Genomic DNA, 27,409 nt, shown 5'->3' on the forward strand with positions numbered 1-27,409 from the left:
CCAAGGCTAGCCACAAAAGGTAGAAGAGTGGAAAATGGCCAAATTCCTGGGAATCCCAGCCCCTTTCCCAGGCTACTTAGACTGGTCCTTCCACTTATTAGCATATGAAGCCACCAAGCCCATAAAAACCAGCAACACGGTGCCTCGAGGCTGCCCCTCTCTCTCCGTCTTCAGAGACAGCCCACATTCTGTCTAGGAAGTGTGTATCTACTTTTAATCTGAGCACCCAAACCCCACACCTCATGGCCTTTCTCTTGCCTTTCACTGTATCTGTCTGAATAAATCTACCTTCATTCAACTGTGGCTCGCTCTTGAATTCTTTCCTGCGGAAGCCAAGGACCCACACTTGGCGGGGCACGCCCCAGGGGCTCAACCGAGACCTGGGACTCGGCCCTACGCATGTCCCACATCTGTTCTCCTGCATCACCAGTACAAATGACTCTGAGACCTTCCCCTGAAAAACTTCCCTTTTTGCTATGTGATACAGCTCCAGTTAATCTTTCAGTAAAAAAATCCGCTTTCTAAATTAAAAGGGCTAATACGTTTTGCCTCCAATGGAGACCTCACCTTAGAATTTCCTGACCAATCTGAACCTGATTTTTTATGTTCTTTACAATTTGTCCTTGATACAGAAGAGTAAGAATTCCAGCAAAAGATCCCTAATTTAATCAAGGTACCCAACAATCTGTGGGCTACCTCTAATACTGTCATCAGAAGAGTAAAAGCATAGAACCTATAAAAATTCAGATATACATATATCTAAACCTTTTTCTAAATTGCCTCAACATCCACTAAAGCCCAAGGCCATATAAGGCCTCACACCAATAGAAGACCTAATCATGCAAGGGTTAATCTTTAAGGATGGCGATTTGTCCACAGCTTAAGTGCTATTAACAAGACAGCTCTTCCTCATTTCCCAGTTGTTCCAAACTCAAACAACCTTCTGTCGCAAATTCCACCTGACTCAAAATGGTTCACTGCTATGGATCTATGTTCAGCCTTCTTCAGCATCCCTGTAGACTCCACTCCGACAGCCAAACCTATTTGTTTCCACTTGGAACAATCAACAATATACCTGGATAGGTAAGCCTCAAGGATTCACTGAAGCCCTTTCTTACTTCTCCTAAGTGCTCCACCAAGATGTACCCTCCAGTTCACCAGGAAATGAATCCTTCTACAGTACGTGGATAACCCTTTGCTATGCAAAACGGCATCCATAAAAAATTCCATTAATTTGCTGTAACAGTTCACTGAAAACAGAAATATACAGTCTTTGAGGAAAAATTATAATTATCTTGAGACCCTGTTCATTACCTAGGTCATAATCTAAACACTAGGAGTCCAGTTATCTCCAAAAAGAGTTAAACTAATCTAAAAATTTTGTAGGCCTACAACTAAGCAACAGCTTCATGGGTTCCTAGGCCTGCCTGGCTGTTGTAGACTACAGGTTCCTAATTTTTCTCTATCAGCTCTCCCACTCTGAATTTACTAAAATTTAGTCCCTGAACCCCTACTCTGGGATGATAAACCTGAGTAGGCCTCTATAAGACTAAAACAAGTGCTGCAAGAACCACCTGCCCAAGGGCTACCTAATGATGCAAAGCCTTTCACCTTATTTGTACATGAACAATGTAACCAAGCCCTGGGAATGCTCATGCAAGACCATGGTAATAAACACAGGCCCACGGCCTATTACAGCATCCAACTTGCTTCAGCTGTCTGTGTCTAGCCCAACTGCCTTAAGGCTATAGCTGCAGCTGCAAACTTAGTAGAAGCCTCAGCAGATTTAATCCTAGGAAATGACATTTATTTACAAACTCTACATCCTGTCCAAAATCTTCTTAATTCTGAATTGACTCAGCAATTCTCTTCAAACAGACTAACTTCTTATGAGCTCTTTCACCACCTTAATCTGTACGTTGAACACTGCAGTGTTCTTAACTGTTGTTACTACCTCCGCCTGATAAAGGCGGAACCCACGCCCGCAAGACAACAACACTCCATTTCGTGACACCAATTTACTAGATGCCCCTTTGACTAATACTGATCTAATCTTGTTTGTTGATGGGTCATACTACACAAATGAAAATGGGAATTTCCCAGCTGGCTAAGTTGTTACTATTCAAGACGAACTACTTGAGAGGGGAAATCTCCCACTAGCTAAGTTGGCCCAACAAGCAAAGCCCCATGCACTTACCAGAACATGCCAATTATCAGAAGGACAGACTGTTAATATCTATACTGACAGCTGATGTGCTTTTGGGTCATCTATGATTTGGGGACGTCATGGAAACAAAGGGGTTTTCTTACATCCATTAGGACTCCAACCAAAAATGGACAACAAATAAATGACGTTCTTGCTGCTGTTATCTCACCTTCTGAAACTATATCAAAATTGAGGCTCACACTGAAAGGATTGAACCTGACTATCAGGGAAATGCCCTAGATGACTTTCGTGCACAGGCAGCAGCAACAGAATCTGTAAAGGTGTGGCACATGTAGATAAAGTCCATTCTGCTTCTGTAAAAACTGACCCCCTTGTTGCCAGACCTTTGTCATCCTAATGTCCTTGCAACATGGCAACAATGTGCTCCTGAATCAGAGAAACCATGATGGGCAAATAATGGTTGTAAAGTAAATGAATAGCTGGGGTTACAGAAACACAAGATGGCCACTTGGTTCTTCCTGGCTCCCTCGCAAACCCCATCTTCCAGTATTTGCATTCCTTTACCCACTGTGGTGCAATTAAGATGACTCAAATTATGAATACACATGAGTGAGGAGACTTCCATAAAACTGTTTACCACCAATGTCTGACCTGGCAAGTCTACATCCTGGGAAAACTGTTTTTGTTTCCAGAGGCCTCAAACCTCCTCCCTCTAGACCCTTTGAGCACCTACAACTGGACTTCATTCAACTGTCACCTAGTATGGGTTAGCAATACGCTCTTGTTACTGTATGTATGTTCTCTGGATGGGATGAAGCCCTCCCTTGCCACAAGGCTAATGCCATCACAGTGGCAAAGAAACTGTTAGAAAACCTGTTTCCCACTTCTGTATACCTTCCACAATCTCCAGTGATGCGGGCACTCACTTCACTGGGCAAATCATACAAGCTTTAACAAAAACTCTGCAAAACTTGCTGAAACTACTGGATTCCCTTGGCCTAAGGGACTGCCTCTTGATCTTGCTGGCTGTTTGCAGTACTCCTTTTAGGAAACAAACTCATTCCACATGAGCTACTGGTATACAACTTTCTGCCAACTCCTTGTTATCATATGCTAATATGACCAACCACTGTAAGTCTTTCTTATGCTAAAGCCTATCATCAACAGGTTAAAAAAGTTGTTCCCAGATCCCAATTCAAAGGATCCTGTTGGTCACAGTCTAGAGTTTGGTGATTAGATATTCTGGAAATGGCAACAAGATAGCCCTTGAGCCCCACTGGGAAGGACCTTACCAAGTGCTCCTGACCACTGACACTAACATGAAACTCGAAGGCATTAAAACTTGGGTACACATTTCACAGCTGAAGAAGGCTACATCTGACATCTGGTCCTGTGCAAACACTGGAGACCTCCAAACCAGACTGACTAGGAAGAGAAGTAACCAACATTGAGGCAGAATGCTTCCACACAAGACACTGGATCAAGACCTCACACTTTAGCTAAACATGAAGCCTTTGTTTCTTCTCTTTTTTTCCTTTACTCTGGCATTGGTCTAGAAAGATAATGCCATCATCCATATCTCCCAGGCCACTGTTACGAGGGGTAACCTTTCATTCTCCTGGATTTCTTATCAGAAACTCCAATTTGTCCATGATGCTAGAGACCTCCTGGTGCTCCCTGTGACAAATTTTTCTTCTATTCCCAATGTCATCATAAACTATAAAAAATGAAGGAAGGGAGGGATGCAGGGAGGAAGGAAGGGAGGAACAAACTACAATCAAACCCTCTTAGAAGTCACTTACAGAGTCTGACTTTTATGGCCAGAACATCCACTGCTTTGTTTTAACTTTTCTCCAATTGTAATTGTATTTATCCAATTAGACACAAATACCTACATAAACCATGGTACATTTGCACCCCCCCCCATTCTTATGCTTATATAAATTGGATCCTACCCCAATTACAAAAGGATCTTACCAGCACCCGCATCTTTGTAAGGAATTTAGAACTTTTTTTCCTTCGGGATAGATTTACTTCCCAAATGCACTGAAAACCTAACTGACCCATGGCTTGAACTGGCAAGTGCAATAATCCCTGTGAATGAATCCATTAACAGGACCATCTCAGCGGGAGTGGTCTGTGCCCCAACAGGAATCATCTTTGTCTGTGGTGGCTATCATTCTCCTCGGACCTATGAATGCCTAGATGGCTGGCAATGCCTCTTAGGTGATCTAACTGTACCCTTGACTGCCCACAATCAAAGTGAGACACCTCATTGGTCAACTCCCATGAATTTACATCATCAAGTTAGAAGGGACCTAAGAGGAGGCACTCATGATTCAGGATTCACTTCCTGTGGCAGGTTCATACTTCCCTGGTTAGGAGTGAGTACAAATGAGGCTATGATCAGGAACCTGTCCTTAACTCTTGAAGATAAAACAGAATATGCTGCAAAAGCAATAGCTGCCCCACAAATATCCTTAACTTCTTGGTAATGGGGTAGCTCTTGATTATCTTTTAGCTGAGCAAGAAGGTGTCTGTGTTGTGACCAAAACCAGCTGCTACACCTGAATTAACACTTCCAGGGAAGCTGAAACTCAGCTACGTAAGATCACTAAATAAGCCACTTGGCTTAAGAAAGTGACTTCTTTAGCAGGCTCTTTCTTTGACTTATTTGATTTAATTGGTTTCAGGTCTTGGGGAATAATCGTAACAGTCTCCCTGCTATGCTGTATTCTCAAAAAAGCTTTAAGTGCATGTCTGCAGTCACTAACCAACAAGCAAATGATCTCCGTAAGACTGGAACTTCAGAGAAGGAACAAAGAGAATGGCCTACTTAAAAAATGTGAACCAGAAGTCATGACCTGTGAATACCACACAGAGGATCAGCAAAAACTGCAAGAATTTGAGAGCATTAGCAGGCAGTTGCACTAATGCCTTAAGTTTTCATCATATCTCTTAGGCCAAGAGTCTGATCAAAAGGGGGCGATTGTTAAAAATAAGACAATAAGCCCATAATGGAGTCACTTTTGCTAAGCCCCACATCAGCAAACCAAGACTTAATACTTAAATTAGTTTCAGCCTCTCCCAGGAATGGAATCTCAAAACAGTTAAGCAGGAATTATCTAGTCAGCACTACTGAGGTAATCGGTCTGATAGGCCCCTAATGTCCCCTAAAGGAAGCTGACCTTGAGACAACCAATCTGCTTCCGTGTTCTGCACCTTTCTGCCTATAAAAGTCTTTCATTTTGTACAGCTCCTCAGAGCTCCTTTCTACCTACTAAATGGGATGCTGCCCAATTCATGAATCACTGGACAAAGCCAAGAAGATCTTTAAAATGTACTCAGTTGAATTTTGGCTTTTAACAACTGTAACTGATAAACCATTTTAAGCATTTTCAGAATGAAAGTAAAATAGTCCTTCAGTTTTAAAATGTTCTTTTTATCAGTTGTGCTTTACTAGCCTTATAGTTTTAGCCCTCCAGACCTAATAACATTACAAAAAGGCCAAGGGAACAGTAAAAAGCAAGTCATCAACCCTTGATAGTACCAATACTAGGTCATGAGGAATATCAAGCCAGGCCAGACCCAGCAAGGCCAGGACAGAAAGTCTAAATGAAATAATTAACAGGTGAAAATAGTAATCTTTAGGGCAAGGTAAGGTGGATCCTCCAGGCAAACTTAAGGTAACACTCAAAACATTAAGTCAATAGGATTCAAACCAAAAAGAGGGAATGAGGAGGTACAAGGTCCTAGTGAAAGAGCTGACATCAATATCTAGAGGTTTCCAACTAAAATTAGGTTATTAACAGAAACACAGTTCAAGAATGGACATAGGGAGGTTCTTTCAGTGCCCAGAGCTCAAAGCTGATCACAAGTTTTTAAAAAAACAACAACAACAAAAGAAAAACTAACTTGGAACTGTGTCTCAACATTTTCTGGAGAGTGAACAGGAACTAGGATCCTGGGCTCTAACCCAGTTCTCCTTACATACACTATGTGACCTAAGAACACAATCTCTCTAAACCTCAGGCTCCTCATCTACAAAGAGGGATACCACCTGTCTTGCCTATCTCAAAAAAAAAAAAAAAAAAAAAAAAAAAAAAAAAAGGCTGAAGATAATGTGAGACAATATAAATGCTTTATAAGCCATGATGTTGTAGTCGACATATGGTGGGGTTACCTGAGGATAAGAACAATTTACCTTACATGTCCCTGATATGGCACAATACTTTAAGACCACACAAAAGGTTTCTAGAGCAAAACAATCTTCTGAAGACCATGTGGTTAGTGACTGCAGCACTAAGTCCTGGGAGAAACTCTAACAGGCCGAACACTAGATAGGTCAACAGGGAAATCAAACTATTATACAAAATTCTTCAGATATGAAAATCAGGGAAAGCCAGTAAACTTACTACTAAAAAAATTATAAAAATCAATAAAAGGGTCAGTGAGTATTATTTTAAGTTAATATGGAAAATACTGTTAAGTTATATTATTTCTAAAGAATAGAGAGACAAAAAAATCACTTAACTCTAAGAAAAAGGAATAGAAAAATGCCTGAGTTATGTTACTAAAAAACAAACTATACTGCATAGAAAGACTTAAGACAATAAACTAAACTGAAACAGATCCAACCAAGCTTACTGACAGAATAAACCTTAGCACAAACTTAGATCAACTGAGTAACTTAGCAAAGTAGCAAAACACAGACAAAGGTGAGCCGTACAATAGAAAGCAGACTGTGATAAGACATAGCAAGGTAAAGGTACAGCCCCATTTGCCTGGGACACTCCTCATTTACACCTGTTGTGCTGGTGTAGTTACTAACAGCACCCTCTTTCACTAGTATTCCAGTTTGGATGATGAATTACATGGTCATCCTATCTATAATAATAATATAGGGCAGATAGAGTTAATGTTACAGTAAAGGTACAGTTTTATTTAATTCATTTGTGAAATGGGAATAAACAGATTCTGTACCCATCTGAACTCAGATTTTTTTAGAATATGAGACAATATGTGAAGTGTGCTAAACTCTCAAAAAATAAAAACTACATAAAGGCAATGCCATGCTGTGATCCTGCAAATGTCCAGGAAAGGAGGGGGAGGAGAGGAGCAGGACTGGCAGTACGGTCAGACTGGAACTGAAGGAGTACAGATGCAGGCCGTGATGTGCCCTCCCGCTCCTCTGCCCCCTTCCAGTCTGTAACAGTATTCAACATGAAACTCTTGTTAAGGTGAATTAAAAATTAATGGAACAGGAATGGGAAACAATTTTTTAAATGAAAGTATAATTATCGGATGCCATGACTAAGGGAAGCAAAATAATTTGGAGGAAGGGGCTAAAATATTTACCAGTTGTAGCAAGGGTTATGGTAACTCCCAGAAAGAGGCAAGAAGTCCTGGGTTGAATGTTTCAAGGCCATAAAATAACTTCAGCAGTTTTTGGCTCTTTACAGACAGATCTCATACCATAGATCATTCATTCAGTTTATAAACTGGCTGATTTAAGAGCATTTATTTGCCATTTGAAACCATCTTTCCAGAGATACTGTTGTGGTATTTAAGTTCCTACAACAAATACCTATTTAGTCCAGCTGTAACTGAACTGTATAGCACCAATGGTGTTTTTCAAATGTCCTGTGACTAAGGAAGCATCAGGAAGACAGAACCCATTATAATAAATCAGAGATTCAAGGGGTAGAGGTGAGACAGTCTGGATGGTAAGAAAAGATAAGGTCTTCTGGTTTCTATGGTGGTTGCTTTCAAAGAGAAGGAGATACATGAATTAAAACACTCTGGGAGAATTAGTTCTTATCAAATATCATAAAGAGAAAGATAACAGCAGCAGCTGGTAAGTGAACTGGAAAAGTAAGATAGAGGAGGAGGTCCAGTAACTTGGTACTATAATTGTCAAGGCAAGACATAAGAGCCCAAGTACACGACTAAATAAATGCGGAAGAAGGTTAGAAAATTTAGAACTTAACAAATATTCTAGTTACATTTATATAGCTATAAAATGAAATTTTCTTAAAATCTGTCTCAATAATTTATACAGTGGTTCTTAACCTTTCTAGTCTACAGAACCATCTTTTAACAAAAGCAAAGAATCCTCTCCCCAGAAAAATATACACACAGCCCTGCTTTATAGTAATTGCACGTCCATGACTTCCTGTAGAACATACTAAGAAATTTTTAAGGTGGAACTTAGGCCAAAGTGAAACCACGAAGTCCAGGGACAGGAAATCATGTCTTCTGCAAGACATCACAGTAGCCAAATATAGTGCCTAAGATTATAAAAACTGTTACAAAAGTACAGTGCAAAAACAACAGTAAATTTATTAAAGTTCAAACTGGGCATCAGAATCATGGAAGGACTTGCTAAAACACAGACTTCTGGGTCCTACCCCAAAGTTTCTGATTCAGTAAGGCTGAGAATTCGCATTTCTAACAAGTTGCTCCTTGTCCCAGGAGCATACTTTAATTTAATCCTCAGAGCAATCTTTCAAACAGAACAACTTCTTTTTCATCAACTTCTCTCCCTTGAGGCCCAAAGATTTGGCTGCAGTGATCCACTCTGTCCTGTGGGTTCACTGCCTTTCTTCCCTCATTCTGTAAGCTAAATGCAAAAGTAGAAGAGTGCCCCTACCTTTTCTCTGCCTTGCTTCCAAAACTCATATACAGCCTCCGTATTATTTTGAATAGCTCAAGCTGCCGTTAAGAACAAGTGAACAGAGAAGAGGTAAGCAAAGTGACAGATATTCGTGCTTAACAGAATTTGATGTGTTGTAGTATATCAAAATACTATGCACACATCCCAAGAGATGACTTCCTCCTAGATAAGAGAAGGGTGTTTCTTCCACAGGCTCCTTTATTAAAAGCCATTACTTCTGCAAGCTCTACAGATAAATAATTTGACACATTCCAAATAAAAATTAAATTTAAAAATCAATGGAATTTGCAGCTAAAATAAAAAATCATAGGCAAAGTTACAGAAAAAGATATTTTTCAAAGGAAGAAATAAAATGTAGATTTTAATCATTTCTTCTCTTATCAAAATGTTCCTAAAGTTTCTGCCTCAGTTATTCCCTGACTTTTTTTCTAAATTAGTATAAGTGAGTGTGACCTTTGCTCCATTCTTACAATACCATTTCTTACAAGAATCACAGTATCATAGCTAATTTCAGTCATGAAAACCAGAGTGATCACCGTAAGAGTATCAGTAACTGATCTGCTACATAGTTAAGAGAACTGTATCCAGGGAACAGCAGAAAGTAGGGAAGAATAAATATTAACATTATCAGTGTCTCTGGAACTTGCTTTTTTGAAAAAGTCTCACAGTTCTCATAAAAATGGAGTGAAGCCTATGTGAATGAAAACAGACCTTGCTTTATAATTCATTACTACAGTGGTCTCCATATTCGGTTGCCCAGACAATCTAGTCCAACTGAATTGGAAAAAGTAAGGTGGAGAAATTTCCATTTACATTGAATTTTATCTCACTTTTAATGTATATTTTCGTGGTCACTTTAAAAAGACACAACTGGTATAATGGCATGCATGTATATAGAGTAAAAACATTTTTATGTACACATAATACTTATATACAGCTATTTTTATAGATTGTGTCAGGGAGGGCATAATGATGGAGATTAATGATATACATTAAAATAGAAAAGCAACACAGACTAGAAATCAAGAACATGGGTTCAAGTCTATTCCATCATTAATAAAGTGGCAACCTTGGGCACACTGCCTAACCTCCCTAAGCCTAGCTCCTTATTTGCAAATAAGATAATTACGGTATTTTGGGGGGCTCATAAATTTGCTACAAGGAGTCCATACCATGGTGCATGTAAAGTGCTTACAGTGTGGAATAGTAAATGCTAAATAACTGTGTTTTTATTTTAGTATATAAATCCAAAAATGTAAATTTGAGAAGTCCCAGAGGAACAATACTAAATTAATCCATCATTCTCAGTTTTGGCCATCTAACCCTTTTTTCTATGGAATAACTATTTGCATTCTTTGCTATTCTAGTTTTACACTTATTGCTATTAATTTCCAGAAAGAATTAAAGCCTGTTTTTATGGCATCATGTTATTAACTGAAGTATGAAACTATGAAATTTTCAGTATACAGGAAAATATCTCAGTAATTATAATTTAACAGCAAGGATTCTTTAGCACCTACTTTCTTCACCTTACCTCTGCCCTGCTTGTTCTTTAAAGTGAATGCCAAGTGACCCTTCAGCCAAGTAAGTTGCACTGGTACATTTGTGCACGTAAAAGCACTATGCAATAGATCATTTTAATCAAACTTAACATGCTTTAAAATGTTAGACATATCCTATTACAAAGATAAACATGAAAAGTCTTATTGTGGGTCACTTCCAAAATGAAGCCTTTTGAAGAAAGTTATATAACTTTACTGTTTTTATACTTTATAATTCTACGGCTTGAGAATTTCCCATCAAGTATCTCTAGCTAGCAAAGCATAGAAACAAATCACAGTAAGCAGCCTCTAAAATAGCCCATAATGGTCCCCACCTCCTCTTATTCATGCTCTTGTGTAACTGCCTCTCCTAGAGCATCAGCTGCACCTAGTGGCCCACTTCTAACAAACAGAATGACACAAAAGTGATGGAACGTCACTTCCAAGATGAGGTTACAAAAAGACTTTGATTTCCACGTTGTTGGCTTTTGTCTTTCTCCCCCCTCCATCAACCCTCGCCCTCAGCTCCCTCTCACTCACTGACAGAAGCCCACTGCTCCATAGAGAGAGCCACGTGGCAGCAAACTGGTATCTCCAGTCAATAACCAGTGAAAACCTGTGGCACCAACAGCTATATGAGGAGGTCTTGCAGTGGATCCTCCCCAAATCAGGCTGACATCTTGACTGCAGCCTTGTAAAAGGTCTAGAGCCAGAAGACCCAGCTAAGCTGCACCTGGATTTCTAACCCATGGAAACTGTGAGACGATAAAACCATGAGTGGCTTACGTTTGGGGATGATCACTATGTTTGGAAGAATCTGTTACACAGCAATAGATAACTAAAACATAAGCATAAATTTTAACTTAGGAAACTTCAGTAAAGAATACACATAATTATTCCTTTTGAAACAGTACTCTATATAATTCAAAACTCAGAGATCCTATTTTCAAATGTATTTTCTGCTATTTTTTTCTAACTCTCCTTTTGCCTACTTTCTTCAGTGCTTCTTCTTGTTTCCGATACAGATACATCTGTGTGGTTAAAACTAAGTTCTCTGAGAGGTGTATAGACAAATGATGACAAAGGTGTTTTTCAGGCAGAATAGCTAATACAAGAAAAGCTGAAAACACGGTACAACCAGATTTTTCACATAAGTTGGTCTTAAAGTCAGTTACATGTATCAAACCAATTGCTAAGAATAAAAACATTAAAACTATTCCAAATGACATCAATAAAAGGGAAGAATGGATAAAAGGCAAGAAAAAGTAGAAAAGGGGAAGAAAAAAATGTTTAATTTAAAAGAAAAAAGGGGAAAAGTAAAACCAGAAAACAAAGTTCATATACACCAGAAACTATAATAAAATTTCCAGTCACAAAGTATGCAATAACAATATCAATTCTCACTGCCTCCTACTGCTGTGCTCAGGGCAACAAAACCTTTCAATATTCTTATTTAAATTATTCGCTAATCAGTATCTATACTTTCCAAAATATCTTCAATACTAACAGAACATGAAAACTTGAGTCATTACAGTTAATCTAAACAGGTCACAAATTCAGCATATATTGACAACTAATCTTTTTGATCTTGGACCAGAAGACAATGACCTAGAATGCAAAACCTTTACATCCTGTTCCTAATCTAAAACACCTCTAGTCCTCCAATTTCAATTTTAGACTAGCATTGGAAAATTGTCAAATATTTTTTCTCTTGTCTAAGTGCTACATACAGTATACACTTTAAGTGTTACCTTCTTGATGAGGCCTGCCATGACCATCCTATTTAAAATTACAACCATCCCTTATCTGCCTGTCCTGATCCCCCTTCTCTGCTTAGTTTTTTGTTTAGTCTGCCTTCCCACAAGCCCCAACAGAATGTTAGCCTAATGGCTTTAAGATTTATATGAGACTTTGTCTGTTTTGTTCCTGATACATTCCAAGATCTATTCGAGTATCTTACATAAAATAGAGCCTCAAATATTAGCTCAATATTAAATGAATGAATAAATTAGAAAAATAAATGCTTTCATATGACCAAAAACAGAGGACTAAAGAGAAAAAAAGTAAGTTTTAAACCAGCATTTTCAAAATGCTAAATATTTTTCTAAATTAAAAAAGCAGTATCTCAATTAAAAATTACAAGAAATTAAGTATTTTAAATTTTTAATGAAGGTTTCCTATTAAACTCGTGAAGTTTCCTAATGATGGCTACTAGAGACTCGTAACAGTACTATTATTTACGTATTTATAAGAGACACTTTAACAAGAAATGCAAATCAAGATGTAGCTATAATGAACTGAAGGCATCAAACTAGTCCAAGAGCTGCAGAATTAATAACCTATTTTTAAAGCCTATAATATACCATAGTCTCTAAGATTAGTCCTGTCCAATAGAAATGAACTGCGATCTACATGTGATTTGAAATTTTCTAGAAGTCACATTAAAAAGTAAAGAGAAACAAGTGAAATTAATTTTATATTATATTCCATGTAACCCAGTATGTCCATGATATTATTATTTCCAACATATAGTCAAAATTTTAAAGTTCAGATATTTTACATTTATATAAATCTTCAAAATTTGAAGTAATTTTACACATATAACACACCCCAATTCTAAGTGCTCAATAGACAAATGTAGCTACTAGTTACTATACTGGATAACGGACTTATAGATTCTTCCAGGTATTAATAAGATAGAGAAGCATACTATACTTGCTTTAAATACTAATGCCAGAACTACAGAGAGAAATATACTATCTTCTGTTTTTAAACATTCAAGTTCACCTATCACACTGACAGAATTCCAACTTCTTTTAACATAAGTTTTACCTTTTAACATAAAGTTTCTATTCTAACTTTTATTACAAAATATTTGGAATTCCCCTGAAATTTAAAAGACTCAATAAGAACTGCACTGAAGTATAAATTATCCAGCCATGCATGCTTGCTTTGTTTGGCACAGTGATAATGGTAACACTTCACACATTTGCGCATTTAACATTTGATGATAGGGTAAAAAGATTAAAATAACTTGTAATTCTAGGAACTATTATGCAATGAAATGCATTCAAATAGGCTGTCAAATATCTGCATAAGCTTACTTAATACCTCTCTGTCTATATATTATACACAATTTGAACAGATCTTTTCCATGAAGGTACTTTTTTAAATTGGTGTCACTTTTTTATTATAGTATAGTCAGTTTACAACGCTGTGTCAATTTCTAGTGTACAGCATAATGTTTGAATCATACATATACATATGTATATTCTTTTTCATATTCTTTTTCATTACAGGTTACTACAAGATATTGAATATAGTTCCCTGTGCTATACAGAAGAAACTTACTGTTTATTTATTTCATATATACTAGTTAGTATCTGCAAATCTTGAACTCCCAATTTATCCCTTGCCATCCCCTTTCTCCCCTGGTAACCATAAGTTCGTTTTTTTTGGTTTTTTTGATTGAAGTATAGTCAGTTACAGTGTGTCTATTTCTGGTGCACAGTACAATGTCCCAGTCATGCATATATGTACATATATTCGTTTTCATATTATTTTTCATTTTAAAAGTTATTTCAAGATATAGAATATAGTTCCCTGTGCTATACAGAAGAAATTTGTTTTTTATCTATTTTTATATATAGTAGTTATCATTTGCAAGTCTCAAACTTCCAAATTTATCCCTTCCCACTCCCTTTCCCCTGGTAACCATAAGACTGTTTACTATGTCTGTGAGTCTATTTCTGTTTTGTAGATGAGTTCACTAGTGTCCTCTTTTTTTTTTTTTTTTTTTTTTCAGATTTTACATATGAGTGGTATCATATGGTATTTTTCTTTCTCTTTCTGGTTTACTTCACTTAGAATGATGGTCTCCAGGTCCATCCATGTTGCTGCAAATGGCATTATTTTGTTCTTTTTAATGACTGAGTAGTATTCCACTGTATAAATATACCACAGCTTCTTTATCTAGTCATCTGTCAATGGACATTTGGGCTGTTTCCATGTCTTGGCTATTGTATATGTGCTGCTATGAACACTAGGGTGAATGTGTCTTTTCAAGTTAGAGTTCCCTCTGGATATATGCCCAGGAGTGGGATTGCTAGACCATAAGATTAGTCTATTTTTAGTTTTGTGAGGAAATCTCCACACTGTTTTCCATAATGGCTACACCAAACTACATTCCCACCAACAGTGTAAGAGGGTTCCCTTCTCTCCACACCCTTTCCAGCATTAAACACAACCACATAAAATTTATGGGATGCAACAAAAGCAGTCTTAAGAGAGAAGTTCATAGATATAAGCCTTCTTCAAAAAACAAGAACAATTGCAAACAAACAACTTAATTTACTATCTAAAAGAATCAGAAAAAGAATAACAAACAAAACCTAAAGTCAGCAGAAGGAAAGAAATAATAAAAAACAGGGAGAAAATAAATAAAATAGAGATTTTTAAAAAACAGAAAAAAATCAATCAAGCCAAGAGTTGGTTCCTTGTAAGAGTAAACAAAATTGACAAACCTCTGGCCAGGCTCGCTGAGAAGAAAAGAGAGAATGAACACAAATAAACAAAACAGAAATGAAAATGGAGAAATTACAACCAACACCACAGAAATACAAAAAAATCACAAGAGAATACTCTGAACAACTATATGGCAACAAACTGGACAATCTAGAACTATCTTGTCTAGATATGGACAAGTTCTAGAAACATACAGTCCACCAAAATTGAATCAAGAAATAGATAATTTGAACAGACTGATCACTAGAAGTGAAACAGAATCTGCAATAAAAAACCTCCGTGCAAATGGAAGTCTAGGACCAGACGGCTTCACTGGAGAATTCTACCAAATATACACAGACCCTCATCCTTTTCAAATCCTTCCAAAAGACTGAAGAGAAGAGAATACTATCAAATTCAATCTATGAAGCCACCATCACCCTGAAACCAAAACCAGACAAAGACACTTCGAAAAAAGAAAATTACAGGCCAGTATCATTGATGAACATAGATGTAAAAAATCCTCAACAAAATAATAGTGAAGAGAATGCAACAACACATAAAAAAGAGCATACATTAAGATCAAGTTGGGTTCATCCCAGGGACATAAGGATAGTTCAACATCCACAAATCAATCAACATGATACATCATATCAACAAGAGAAAAGAAAAAATTCACATGATCATCTCAACAGATGAAGAAAAAGCATCTGAAAAAATTCTACACCCATTTATGAAAAAACTCTTAACCTAAATGGGTATACAGGGAATATATCTCAACATAAGAGCCATTTATGACAAACCTACAGCCAGCATAATACTCAACAGTGAGAGGCTGAAAGCCTTCCCACAAAAATCTGGAATAAGACAAGGATGCCCACTCTCACCACTTCTATACAACACAGTATTGGAAGTCCTAGCCACAGCAATTAGACTTGAACAAGAAAAGGGATCTAAATGGGAAGAGAAGAGGTAAAACTGTCATTATATGCAGATGACACGATACTTTATGTAGAAAAGGTTCCACATAAAAACTACTAGAGCTCATAAAAGAATGAGGTAGCAGAATACAAGATTAACATAGGGAAAACAGTTACATTTCTTTACATTAGCGATAAAATATCAGAAAAGGGATACAAAGAAACAATCCTTTTTAAAACTGCAGCCAAAAAAATAAAATACTTAGGAATAAATCTGACCAAGGATGTGAAAGACTTAATATGTGGAGAACTACAAAATAATGATTAAGGAAATTAAAGATGACTTAAAGAAATGGAAAGATATCCCATGTTCTTGGATTGGAAGAATTAATATTGTTAAAATGGCCATACTACCCAAAGCAATCTACAGATTTAATCTACAGATTTTGGTTTTTTTCAGATATGTATCCAGCAAATTTTCTAGTTCTTCACAGAACTAGAAGAAATCATACTAAAATTTATATGGAATCACAAAAGATCCAGAATTGCCAAAGCATTACTGAAGAAAAAGAATGATGCTAGAGGAATAACACTCCCAGACTTTAGACAATACTACAGAGCTATAGTAATCAAAACAGCATGGTATTCATACAAAAACAGACACATCAATCAACGGAACAGAACACAGAGCCCAGAAATAAACCCACAGACTTATGGTCAATTAATCTTCAACAAAAGAAGCAAGAATATGCAATGGAGTAAATACAATGTCTTTAGCAAGCGGTGTTGGGAAAACTGGACAGCTGTATGTAAATCAATGAAGTTAGAACACTCCCTCATACCATACACAAAAAGAAACTCAAAATGGCTTAAAGACTTAAACATAAGACAAGACACTATAAACCTTCTAGAAGAAAACAGGCAAAACATTTTCTGACATACATCTTAAACAATGTTCTCCTAGGGCAGTCTACCCAAGCAAGAGAAATAAAAGCCAAATATAAACAAATGGGACCTAATTAAACTTACAAGCTTTTGCACAGCAAAGAAAATCATAAGCAAAACAAAAAGACAACCTATAGGATGGGACAAAATATTTGCAAATGATGAGACTGACAAGGGCTTAACTTCCAGGATACATAAACAACTCATACAACTTAATAATAAAAAAACAAACAACCCAATCCAAAAATAGGCAGAAGACCTAAAATAGTAATTCTCCAAAGAAGACATACAAATGGCCAATAGGCACATGAAAAAATGCTCAATATTGTTAATTATCAGAGAAATGCAAATCAAAACTACAATGAGTTATCACCTCACACCAGTCAGAATGGCCATCATTGAAGGTATTTTTGTAATTGTGATAAAATAAGAAATATATTTGGTCTTTATTGGCACAGAGGTCTTAAAACTCTTGGAATTTCCTTGGTGATGGACTGTCTTTTGCCCCTTTGATCACATCTGGGTTCCTGCTTATGAGATGACTAAGGTGGGGCCCCTAGATAGCCTCTAGGTGGGGCTGGTCACCACAAAGCGGTAGAGAACCGGAAATTTCAGTCCCACCCACTTGATCTATGGGAAAACTGAGCTCTATAAAAACTCTTGAATTTTGAGATTCTCTGGAGAGCTTCCAGATTGGTGAACATATCGAGGTGTGGGAGATGCTGGGAGAGCATGCCCAGAGAGGACACAGAAGCTATGTGCCCCTCCTACCACACCCTGACCTATATATCTCTTCCATTTAGCTGTTTCAGAGTTGTATCCTTTTTAATAAACCAGTAAACATAAGTAAAGTGTTTTCCTGAATTCTGTGAGCCATTCCAGAAAATTTTTTTAAATTGAAGTATAGTTGAGGCACAGTAATATATAAGCTACAGAAGTATAATATAGTGATTCACAATTCTTAAAGGTTATACTCCATTTATAGTTGTTATAAGATATTGTCTATATTCCTCATATTGTACACAGTATTTTTGTAGCTTATTTTATATGTAATAGTTTGTACCTCTTAATCCTCTAACCTTACAGCCCCTCTCTTCTTTCCCTCTCCCCATGGGTAACCACTAGTTTGTTCTGTGAGTCTGCTTCTTTTTTGTTATATTCACAAGTTTGTTTTATTTTTTAGATTCCACATATAATATATCAAAGTATCATATCATAATATCATATCATAAAGTACATGTCTTTCTCTGTCTGACTTATTTCACTTAGCATACTACTGTCCAAGTCCATCCAGTTGCTGCAAATGGCAAAATTTCATTCTTTCTTATGGTTGAGTGGTATTCCACTGTATGTATATGCCACATTTTCTTTATCTATTCATTTGTTGATGGACACTTAGGTTCCTTCCATATCTTCACAATTGTAAATAATGTTGCTACGAACACTGCATGTATCTTTGAATTAATGTTTTTGTTTTTTTCAGATATGCATACAGCAAATTTTCAAATCCAAAGAAGTTGTCATGGGAACCCCAGATTTATAGCCAGTCAGAAGTTTGTAAACACAATTGGAAACTTGTGACTGGCATCTGAAGTGAGGGCAGTATTATAAGGCTGAGCCCTTTAACTTGTGGGATCTGATACTATCTCCAGGAAGACAGTCTCAGAATTGGATTGAATTCTTGGAAATGTAGTTGGTGTTAGAAACTGAAGAATTGGTTGGTGTCAGAGAACACCCCAGAGTAGTAATATTTACAACTCGATATATTAATTAATAGTAAAATTAACTTTATTATGTAGATTTTAAATATAAAGAATCTAGCCTTATTCTAGGCTCAAAATTAACCAATCTTAATAAATTCATAACTTCTAAAATGAGACTATCTAAAACTATTCCAGCTTTGAAAGCTGAAAGTGCACACCAGTCTTTCCATTTTATAATACTAATACTCTTCAAACTAACCATATATGCCCTCCCAGCCCCACCTCTCTTCCCCCCAAAAGAATCCCTCAGAATTAATATATTTCTTAATCTAAAACAATGCTAAGTAATGATTAGTTCTTCAAGTAATACCAAATCAAAGGAAAACTCTGCATCATCAGTGTAACAACTTAAAATTATATTCTTTCCTCACAGTACCATAAGATTTAATGTTAAAAGTTATTTCCAATTTAACTGATGAATACAATTATGAAACTGCACAGGGCACTCATCTATTAAACACTATACACTCTCAGAGTTGACATGGAGTTTGATAAAACTAATACTGTAAATGATCAAGAAAATGTAAAAAAATGATTTTATGAAATCTATTTAGTCTAGAGAATAATTTCTTTACAAAAAGTACCAAATATATGAACATAAAATTCTATTTATTCCATAATTTATGTGGATAGTAATAATGTGTGGAGTAAATAGAATTTATGTTAGAATATTTGATATTCAAATTCTTAACCAACTATATTGGCAACTAAATAAACGATTTAGACAATCTTGGGAGGATTAGAAAGAACAGTTAATCACTAATAATCCAGAGTATGGTGGGAAGTATAGCTCAGTGGTAAAGCAGTGCTTATTAGCATGCACGAGGTCCTCGGTTCAATCCCCAGGGCCTCCATTAAAATTGAATGAATGAGTGAATGAATAAAACAAATTACCTCCCCCTCAAAAATAAATAAAGTACAGAGTAGTACTACTAAAATGATTTTACTCTGTGTGTGTGTGTGTGTTTGTACAGGAAGAGAGAGACGGAATGGTGATAATGTTGAGAAGATGAATTACCCAATATAATAAAATGACTCTCAATAAATGACAACTACCTTATGTTATTTTCCAGTAAGTAAAACTCCTGGTAATCCATCAATTTCACTTTACCTACTCTACTTTATGACCAATAGAATACATTTACATACTTCAAATACTTTCTAAGTTGGAAATAACATAAAACAGGACTACCCTGTCATCTGCAGTTCTTAAGTGAAAGAAATACACTTGACTATTTTAAACTGAAGGCTGTGATTCTGGTATTAATGGAATCATGCTCTAATCAAAATGATTAAACCACAACGAGAAGAGATTACTTCAGCAAATAAAAATCAGCTGATACAGAGATATTAAAAACGTATAGGACACAGCAAAGGCAGTGCTAAGAGGGAAGTTTATAGCGATATAGGCCTTCCTCAAAAAAGAAGAACAATCTCAAATAAACAATTTAACCCACCACCTGAATGAATTAGAAAAAGAAGAACAAAAAGCCCCAAAAAGTAGCAGAAGGAAGGAAATAATAAAGATCAGAGAGGAATTAAATACAATAGAGATTAACAAGACCATAGAAAAAAATCAACCAAACCAAAAGCTGGTTTTTTGAAAAAGTAAATAAAATCGACAAACCTCTGGCCAAACTCACAAAGAAGAAAAAAGAGAGAGCACAAATTAGCAAAATAAGAAAGGAAAATGGAGAAATTACAACAAACAAAATAGAAATACAGAATATCATACAAGAATATTATGAAAAACTATATGGAACCAAACTGGATAACCTAGAGGAGATGGACAAGTTTCTGGAAACAAACTGTCCACCAAGACTGAATCAAGAAGAATCTGAACACTTGAACAATCCGATCACTAGAAAGGAAATAGAAATAGCAATTAAAAACCTCCCTACAAATAAAAGTCCAGGACCGGACGGCTTCACCAGGGAATTCTACCAAACATACAAAGAAGAACTCATACCAGTCCTTCTCAAACTCTTCCAGACGACTGAAAAGGAGGGAATACTCCCAAACTCATTCTATGAAGCCACCATCACCCTGATACCAAAACCAGGCAAAGACACTACAAAAAAAGAGAATTACAGGCCAATATCACTGATGAACATAGACGCCAAAATCCTCACCAAAATTTTAGCAAATAGAATCCAACAACACATAAAAAAGATTATACATCATGACCAAGTGGGGTTCATCCCAGGGACACAAGGCTGGTTCAACATACGCAAATCAATCAATGTAATACATCACATCAACAAGAGAAAGGACAAAAACCACATGATCATCTCAATCGATGCAGAAAAAGCATTTGATAAAATTCAACACCCATTTATGATAAAAACTCTCGCCAAAGTGGGTATAGAGGGAACATATCTCAACATAATAAAAGCTATTTATGACAAACCTACAGCCAGCATAGTACTCAATGGTGAAAAACTCAAAAGCTTCCCACTAAAATCTGGGACAAGGATGCCCACTATCACCACTCCTATTCAACATAGTCCTGGAAGTCCTAGCCACAGCAGTCAGGCAAGAGAAAGAAATAAAAGGGATCCAAATTGGAAAAGAAGAGGTAAAAGTGTCATTATATGCTGACGACATGTTACTATATATAGAAAACCCTAAAGGTCCACACAAAAGCTACTAGAGCTGATTGAAGAATTCAGCAAGGTAGCAGTTTACAAAATTAACGTTCAAAAATCAGTTGCATTTCTTTACACTAACGATAAATCAACAGAAAAAGAAAGTAAAGAAACAATCCCCTTTAAAATAGCACCCAAAGTAATAAAATATTTGGGAATAAATCTAACCAAGGAGGTTAAAGTATTATACACAGAAAACTATAAACCATTGATGAAGGAAATTAAAGAAGACTTTAAAAAATGGAAAGATATTCCATGCTCTTGGATTGGAAGAATCAATATTGTTAAAATGTTCACACTGCCCAAGGCAATCTACAGATTTAATGCAATCCCTATCCAATTACCCAGGACATATTTCACAGAACTAGAACAAATCATAATAAAATTTATATGGAACCATCAAAGACCTAGAATTGCCAAAGCATTACTGAAGAGAAAGAAAGCAGCTGGAGGAATAACTCTCCCAGACTTCAGACAATACTATAGAGCTACATTCATCAAGACAGCATGGTATTGGTACCAAAACAGACAATATAGACCAATGGAACAGAATAGACAGCCCAGAAATGAACCCACAAACTTTTGGTCAACTCATCTTCGACAAAGGAGGCAAGAATATACAATGGAATAAAGACAGTCTCTTCAGCAAATGGTGTTGGGAAAACTGGACAGCAGCATGTAAAACAATGAAGCTAGAACACTCCCTTACACCATATACAAAAATCAACTCAAAATGGATTAAAGACTTAAACATAAGACAAGATACAATAAACCTCCTAGAGGAAAACATAGGCAAAACATTATCTGACATACATTTCAAAAATTTTCTCCTAGAAGAAATAAAAGCAAGAATAAACAAATGGGACCTAATGAAACTTACAAGCTTCTGCACAGCAAAGGAAACCAGAAATAAAACAAGAAGAAAACCTACGGAATGGGAGAAAATTTTTGCAAGTGAAACCAACAAAGGCTTGATCTCCAGAATGTATAAGCAGCTCATACGACTCAATGAGAAAAAAATAAACAACCCAATCCAAAAATGGGCAGAAGACCTAAACAAGCAATTCTCCAAGGAAGACATACAAATGATCAAAAAGCACATGAAAAAATGCTCAATATCACTAATTATCAGAGAAATGCAAATCAAAACTACAATGAGGTATCACCTCACACCAGTCAGAATGGCCGTCATTCAAAAATCCACAAATGACAAATGCTGGAGAGGCTGTGGAGAAAGGGGAACCCTCCTACACTGCTGATGGAAATGCAGTTTGGTGCAGCCACTATGGAAAACAGTGTGGAGATTCCTCAAAAGACTAGGAATAGACTTACCATATGACCCAGGAATCCCACTCCTGGGCTTGTATCCAGAAGGAAATTTACTTCAGGATGACACCTGCACCCCAATGTTCATAGCAGCACTATTTACAATAGCCAAAACATGGAAACAGCCTAAATGTCCATCAACAGGTGACTGGATAAAGAAGATGTGGTATATTTATACAATGGAATACTACTCAGCCATAAAAACCGACAACATAATGCCATTTGCAGCAACATGGATGCTCCTGGAGAATGTCATTCTAAGTGAAGTAAGCCAGAAAAAGAAAGAAAAATACCGTATGAGATCGCTTATATGTGGAATCTAAAAAACAAAAACAAACAAACAAACAAACAAAAACAAAGCGTAAATACAGGACAGAAATAGACTCACAGACAGAGAATACAGACTTGTGGTTGCCAGGGGGGTGGAGAGTGGGAAGGGATAGACTGGGATTTCAAAATTGTAGAATAGATAAACAAGATTACACTGTATAGCACAGGGAAATATACACAAAATGTTATGATAACTCAGAGAGAAAAAAATGTGACAATGAGTGTGTATATGTCCATGAATGACTGAAAAATTGTGCTGGACACTGGAATTTGACACAACATTGTAAAATGATTATAAATCAATAAAAAATGTTAAAAAAAAAAGATTAAAGAGTTAATATCTAATCAAATAAGTACTAAGAAAATCATTGTTAAGTTTTTAGCTAGAGAAAAACACTCTGCAAGTAATATGCATGATAGATTAGAGAGGAAAAAATTTATAGGTAATAATCTAGGCATAAGATAGTAAATACCTACATTAAAATAGAGCAATCAAATAACTAGAAGAGATAAGTGAAAAAGAAGAAAAAGGAATAAACTTTAAGTACACAAAATTTTATTTATAGCAGGGGTTGATGAACTATACAGTCTGACGTCATTCTTTCTGCAAACAAGTTTTATTGGAACACAGCATGCCCGTCAGTTCACCGACTATCTATGGCTGCTTGACACCTCGGTGGGAGAGCTGGGTAGACGCAACAGAGACCATATGGCCCACAAAAATCCAAAATATTTACTAGCTGGCCTGTTCGTTTCCTAAGGCTGCTGTAACAAAGTACCAAAAACTGAATGGCTTAAAACAACAGAAATTTACTCTTTCACAGTTCTGGAGGCTGTAAGTCTGAAATCATGTATCAGTAGGGCCATGCCTTCTCAAAGGCTCTAGGAAAGAATAAGGTCCATGCCTTTCTCTTGGCTTCTCATGTCACTAGCAATCCTTGTCATTTCTTGACTTGTAGCTGCATAACTCCAAACTCTGCCTCCACTGCCACATGATCTTCCATTCCCCTGTCTCTGTCTTCCCACATGGTGTTGTCCTCCCTTATAAGGACACCAGTCATGTTGGATTAAGGACACACACTACTCCAGTATATGCTCATCTTAAATAACCACATCTGAAATAACTATTTCCAAATAAAGTCACTTTCTAAGGTACTGGGAGTTAAGATTTCAAAATATGTTTGCGGGGGGAGGGGGGACATACTTCATCCCATAACTTGGCCCTTTACAGAAAAAGTCTGCCAACTCCTGATTCAGAAGTTTTTTTTTAATTTTTAAAAATTGAAGAGAAGTAGGTCCACAAGTGCTATGAAGAGTGAGGGATTTCAAAGAAAAGTGTGATTTTGTTTTAGATAAACTAAGTTGAAAACAAAAGTAAGAGGTCTCAAAAGATGTCAGGCAGAAAGCAGCATACGTAGGTCAGAATCTGGATTGGCTTAGAGATGGAGGAATCCAGAGTAACCTAAAAATGGATGAATGTTCTCAAGGTAAATGTTTTACACAGCAGGTCAAAAACTGATCTTCAGAGAATGTTACTGTTACATAACAACATGATTAGATAACAATGTGATGGGAAGATGTCACCATCACACAACATTAGACAATAATGTAGAAAATAATGTAATTTGTACCATATAAACTAAAAGGGAAGCATCTCAACAGTGACAAATACAACAAAGAAGTTGAAGAGACATGAGAAATGATGAAGGAATCTGGTTAAAATGAGACCATAGTCAAATAAAGAAAACAACTTCTAGGCTCACACAGGCACCTCTTGTCTGTGTGGCCCACTGTTGTCTATGGCAGCATAATCTAATAAACCCCTCTTCTATTCTCAAAGAAAAAAAAAAAAAAAGAAAGAAAGAAAAGAAAAGCAAACAAATTCTATGAAGAAAACTAAGAGGGACACCAGACCAGGGGTAAGATGAGAATGCTTGAGAAATAAAGCATTGTTTATCTGCACAGTGGGTACAGCAGATTACACTGGTGCCCCCAGTAAACCACATCTCCTGGCACTCATTCCCTTGTATAATCCTCTCACACAGACTCTGAGCTTGGCCAAATAACTTGCTTTAAGCCAATCTGACATCAACAGGCACTGGCAAGCAGGGACATGATAAGCACTTTCACATGGAAACTTGCTTTCTTCGAACACTGCCACCAGGAAACCAGCTGCCATGCTGTAAGGAAGCTTGAGCTAGACTCCTGAATGAGGAGAGGCCAAGTGGAGAGAGAGACTAAAGGAACAGAGGTCATGGGAGGTAGTCCTGCCTAGCAGAGTTTGCAGCTGAGCGCAACTGCCATAGTAACCTCAGGCCATATCCAAGGGAACGGAAAAGGTACCCAGCAAAGTCCAGTCAATCTAGAGAATCAGGAGAAATAACAAACTGTTGTCATTTTTAAGCCACTAAATTTTGGGGCGGTTTGTAAAGCAGCAAAAGGTAACTGACACAGTAAGAATAAGATTTATGTTTAAGAAACCCAAGTACATGAGACTGAGGATTCTTACAAAACTGGGAAGACTTTACAGACGTGAAAAAAAAATGTAAATACAAAGAATAAAATTAAAATGTAAAGAGAAAATCTAAAGATGTTGAAGACGAAGGAGCTGAATCACATGAGAAATAATGGGAAAATTTAAGATTAAAAACTCATTCTGTTTTAAGAGAATACCAGAGAAAAACTGACTCCACCTACTTCATCACTTTCATCCACTTCAATTCCACCATCTTTGTCATCATCCATTTGTTTATGTATTGTTTGAAGAGCTTCCAGACTAAATCTATCTTCTTCTGTGAAGCATGGTGGACTTAGTGACATGCAGGGATCTGAAACAGAACAAAGGCCAGTTACTAACTTGCCATCCCAAAACACAGGCTACAGTTAAGAGAATATAATTTAAAACAAAACCAACAAATTAAATTTCAGACTAAGTCAAATTAAAGAGGCTTTAAAAAGTCTAGTCTAGCATTCTTCATATCACAAGTGTACCATATAAACACACTAAAAATAAATAATTCAATTTAATTGCTATTAGTCAACTACAACTAGCACTAAATTCATTTTGTCTACATTTTTTTCACATCTTTAACCATTTTCTTCTTATCCAACTTACTATATTTATAAATGATTCTCCCCCCCAAATATAAACTTCCTCCTTAAAAAAACAAAACTAAACGAAAAATCAGAGTACAGGGTGCTATTTTTGTATAATCTAGTTTAATTAAATTGTAAGTCCTAGGGAAACATCACAAAGAATATAAGAAAAAGAAATGTAGAATATTCACATGATCCTTAGAAACTTTTTTTCATTTTTCTATCTTAACAGAATCCAAGAGTCCATCCACATGACTTTTTAAAATACATAACTTCTTAGATTCAACAAGGAAAAACTGAATTTTCTAAAATCTTATTCTTCATGTTTTCCTTAACATATATTTACTGGCTAAACCTCTTCCAATGGGGAATCCTCACATTCAGGTTGTCAAAAATCAACAATTTAGAGAGTATGAGGTTTTTCATGGCTTCAAATAAGATTAGTAAGAATTACCTCCTGTTGACTCAACTAGTAAACAAACAGCCTATATATCAAAATGGAAAAGTACTGTCAAAACTTCACTCAATACTCAATCTGGCTGACTGGTGGGTTGACAAATTCCAGGAACCAACTTCTGTTCTACCAGGTCACTAAAATCATATACTTTTAAAATGTCATCACATCCACATGTATTTCTAGGAACAGTATGGTCTTAAAGTTTAAAGTGGTTATTAGTATAATAAAAGGGCTAGCCATAGTTTGGTTATCTCCTCAACAACAGTTAAAAATCTAGTTTATCATTTGGTCCTGTATGAACTGACTGACAAATAACTTGCCCTGGTGTCTTAGCTACCACCCCTCTAAAGTCAAGCAAGCAGACTAGATGTTTACAAAGCTCTACTGCAGCTATAATGGCCCGAGAATATCTAATTCTGTACTTATGGAAAAAAATTGCAAGAAAAGAAGACAGTCCTGGAGACCAACTAATAATTTTCTAAAAAAACAATTTAAGCTTATATTACCTACATGTTCTACTTATAGCCCAGTTTGTCAATTTAACATTTTTAATTCAAAACATATTTTTAATTACTCTAGTCTTAGAAGAGAAGGAAATGGAAAAGGAAACTCTAAAAAAATGGAAAATGAAATTGTAAGTTACATGACATAAATATGTGTATACATAAATATTTAAAACTCTGATCAAGACCTGCTAAAATCAAAAAACTTAATAAGCATAATGGTCAATTATGAGCCCTAATACATAAAACATCCAGAACCCTTATATGCCTAAGAGTTACTTTACATGGATGCAAAGTAAAATATAAGCTCTCAGGCATTACAACAACATACGGTATAAAACGATCTGTGTACAATGTCTTACTGCCTCCAGCAGACCTAATTTTTTCCACATATTTTATTTTGCTAATAAACCTAAGCAGTGAAAGTATTATTACAACCAGTATATAAGGAAAGGGTCAGCATCACTCACTGACTGAATATGCTTTGCTGTCAAACTCTAAGAGAAGTCAACAGTGAGGACTGTAGAAACCTTA

The 27,409-nt window shown here is 36.3% G+C and overlaps 1 protein-coding gene across 1 annotated transcript in view; it reads right to left on the bottom strand.

Moving 5' to 3' along the window:
* STIM2 (stromal interaction molecule 2) overlaps positions 1 to 27,409 on the bottom strand; it is a 150,359-nt gene that overhangs the window by 70,964 nt on the left and 51,986 nt on the right. Inside the window, exon 2 of the mRNA XM_074349527.1 lies at positions 25,517 to 25,647. Within this exon, the coding sequence (XP_074205628.1) occupies positions 25,517 to 25,647 (131 nt within the window). The remainder of the gene's footprint in view (positions 1 to 25,516; positions 25,648 to 27,409) is intronic.

The sequence above is a fragment of the Camelus bactrianus genome, chromosome 2 (genome assembly GCF_048773025.1).
Source record: "Camelus bactrianus isolate YW-2024 breed Bactrian camel chromosome 2, ASM4877302v1, whole genome shotgun sequence".
Lineage (NCBI taxonomy): Eukaryota > Metazoa > Chordata > Mammalia > Artiodactyla > Camelidae > Camelus > Camelus bactrianus.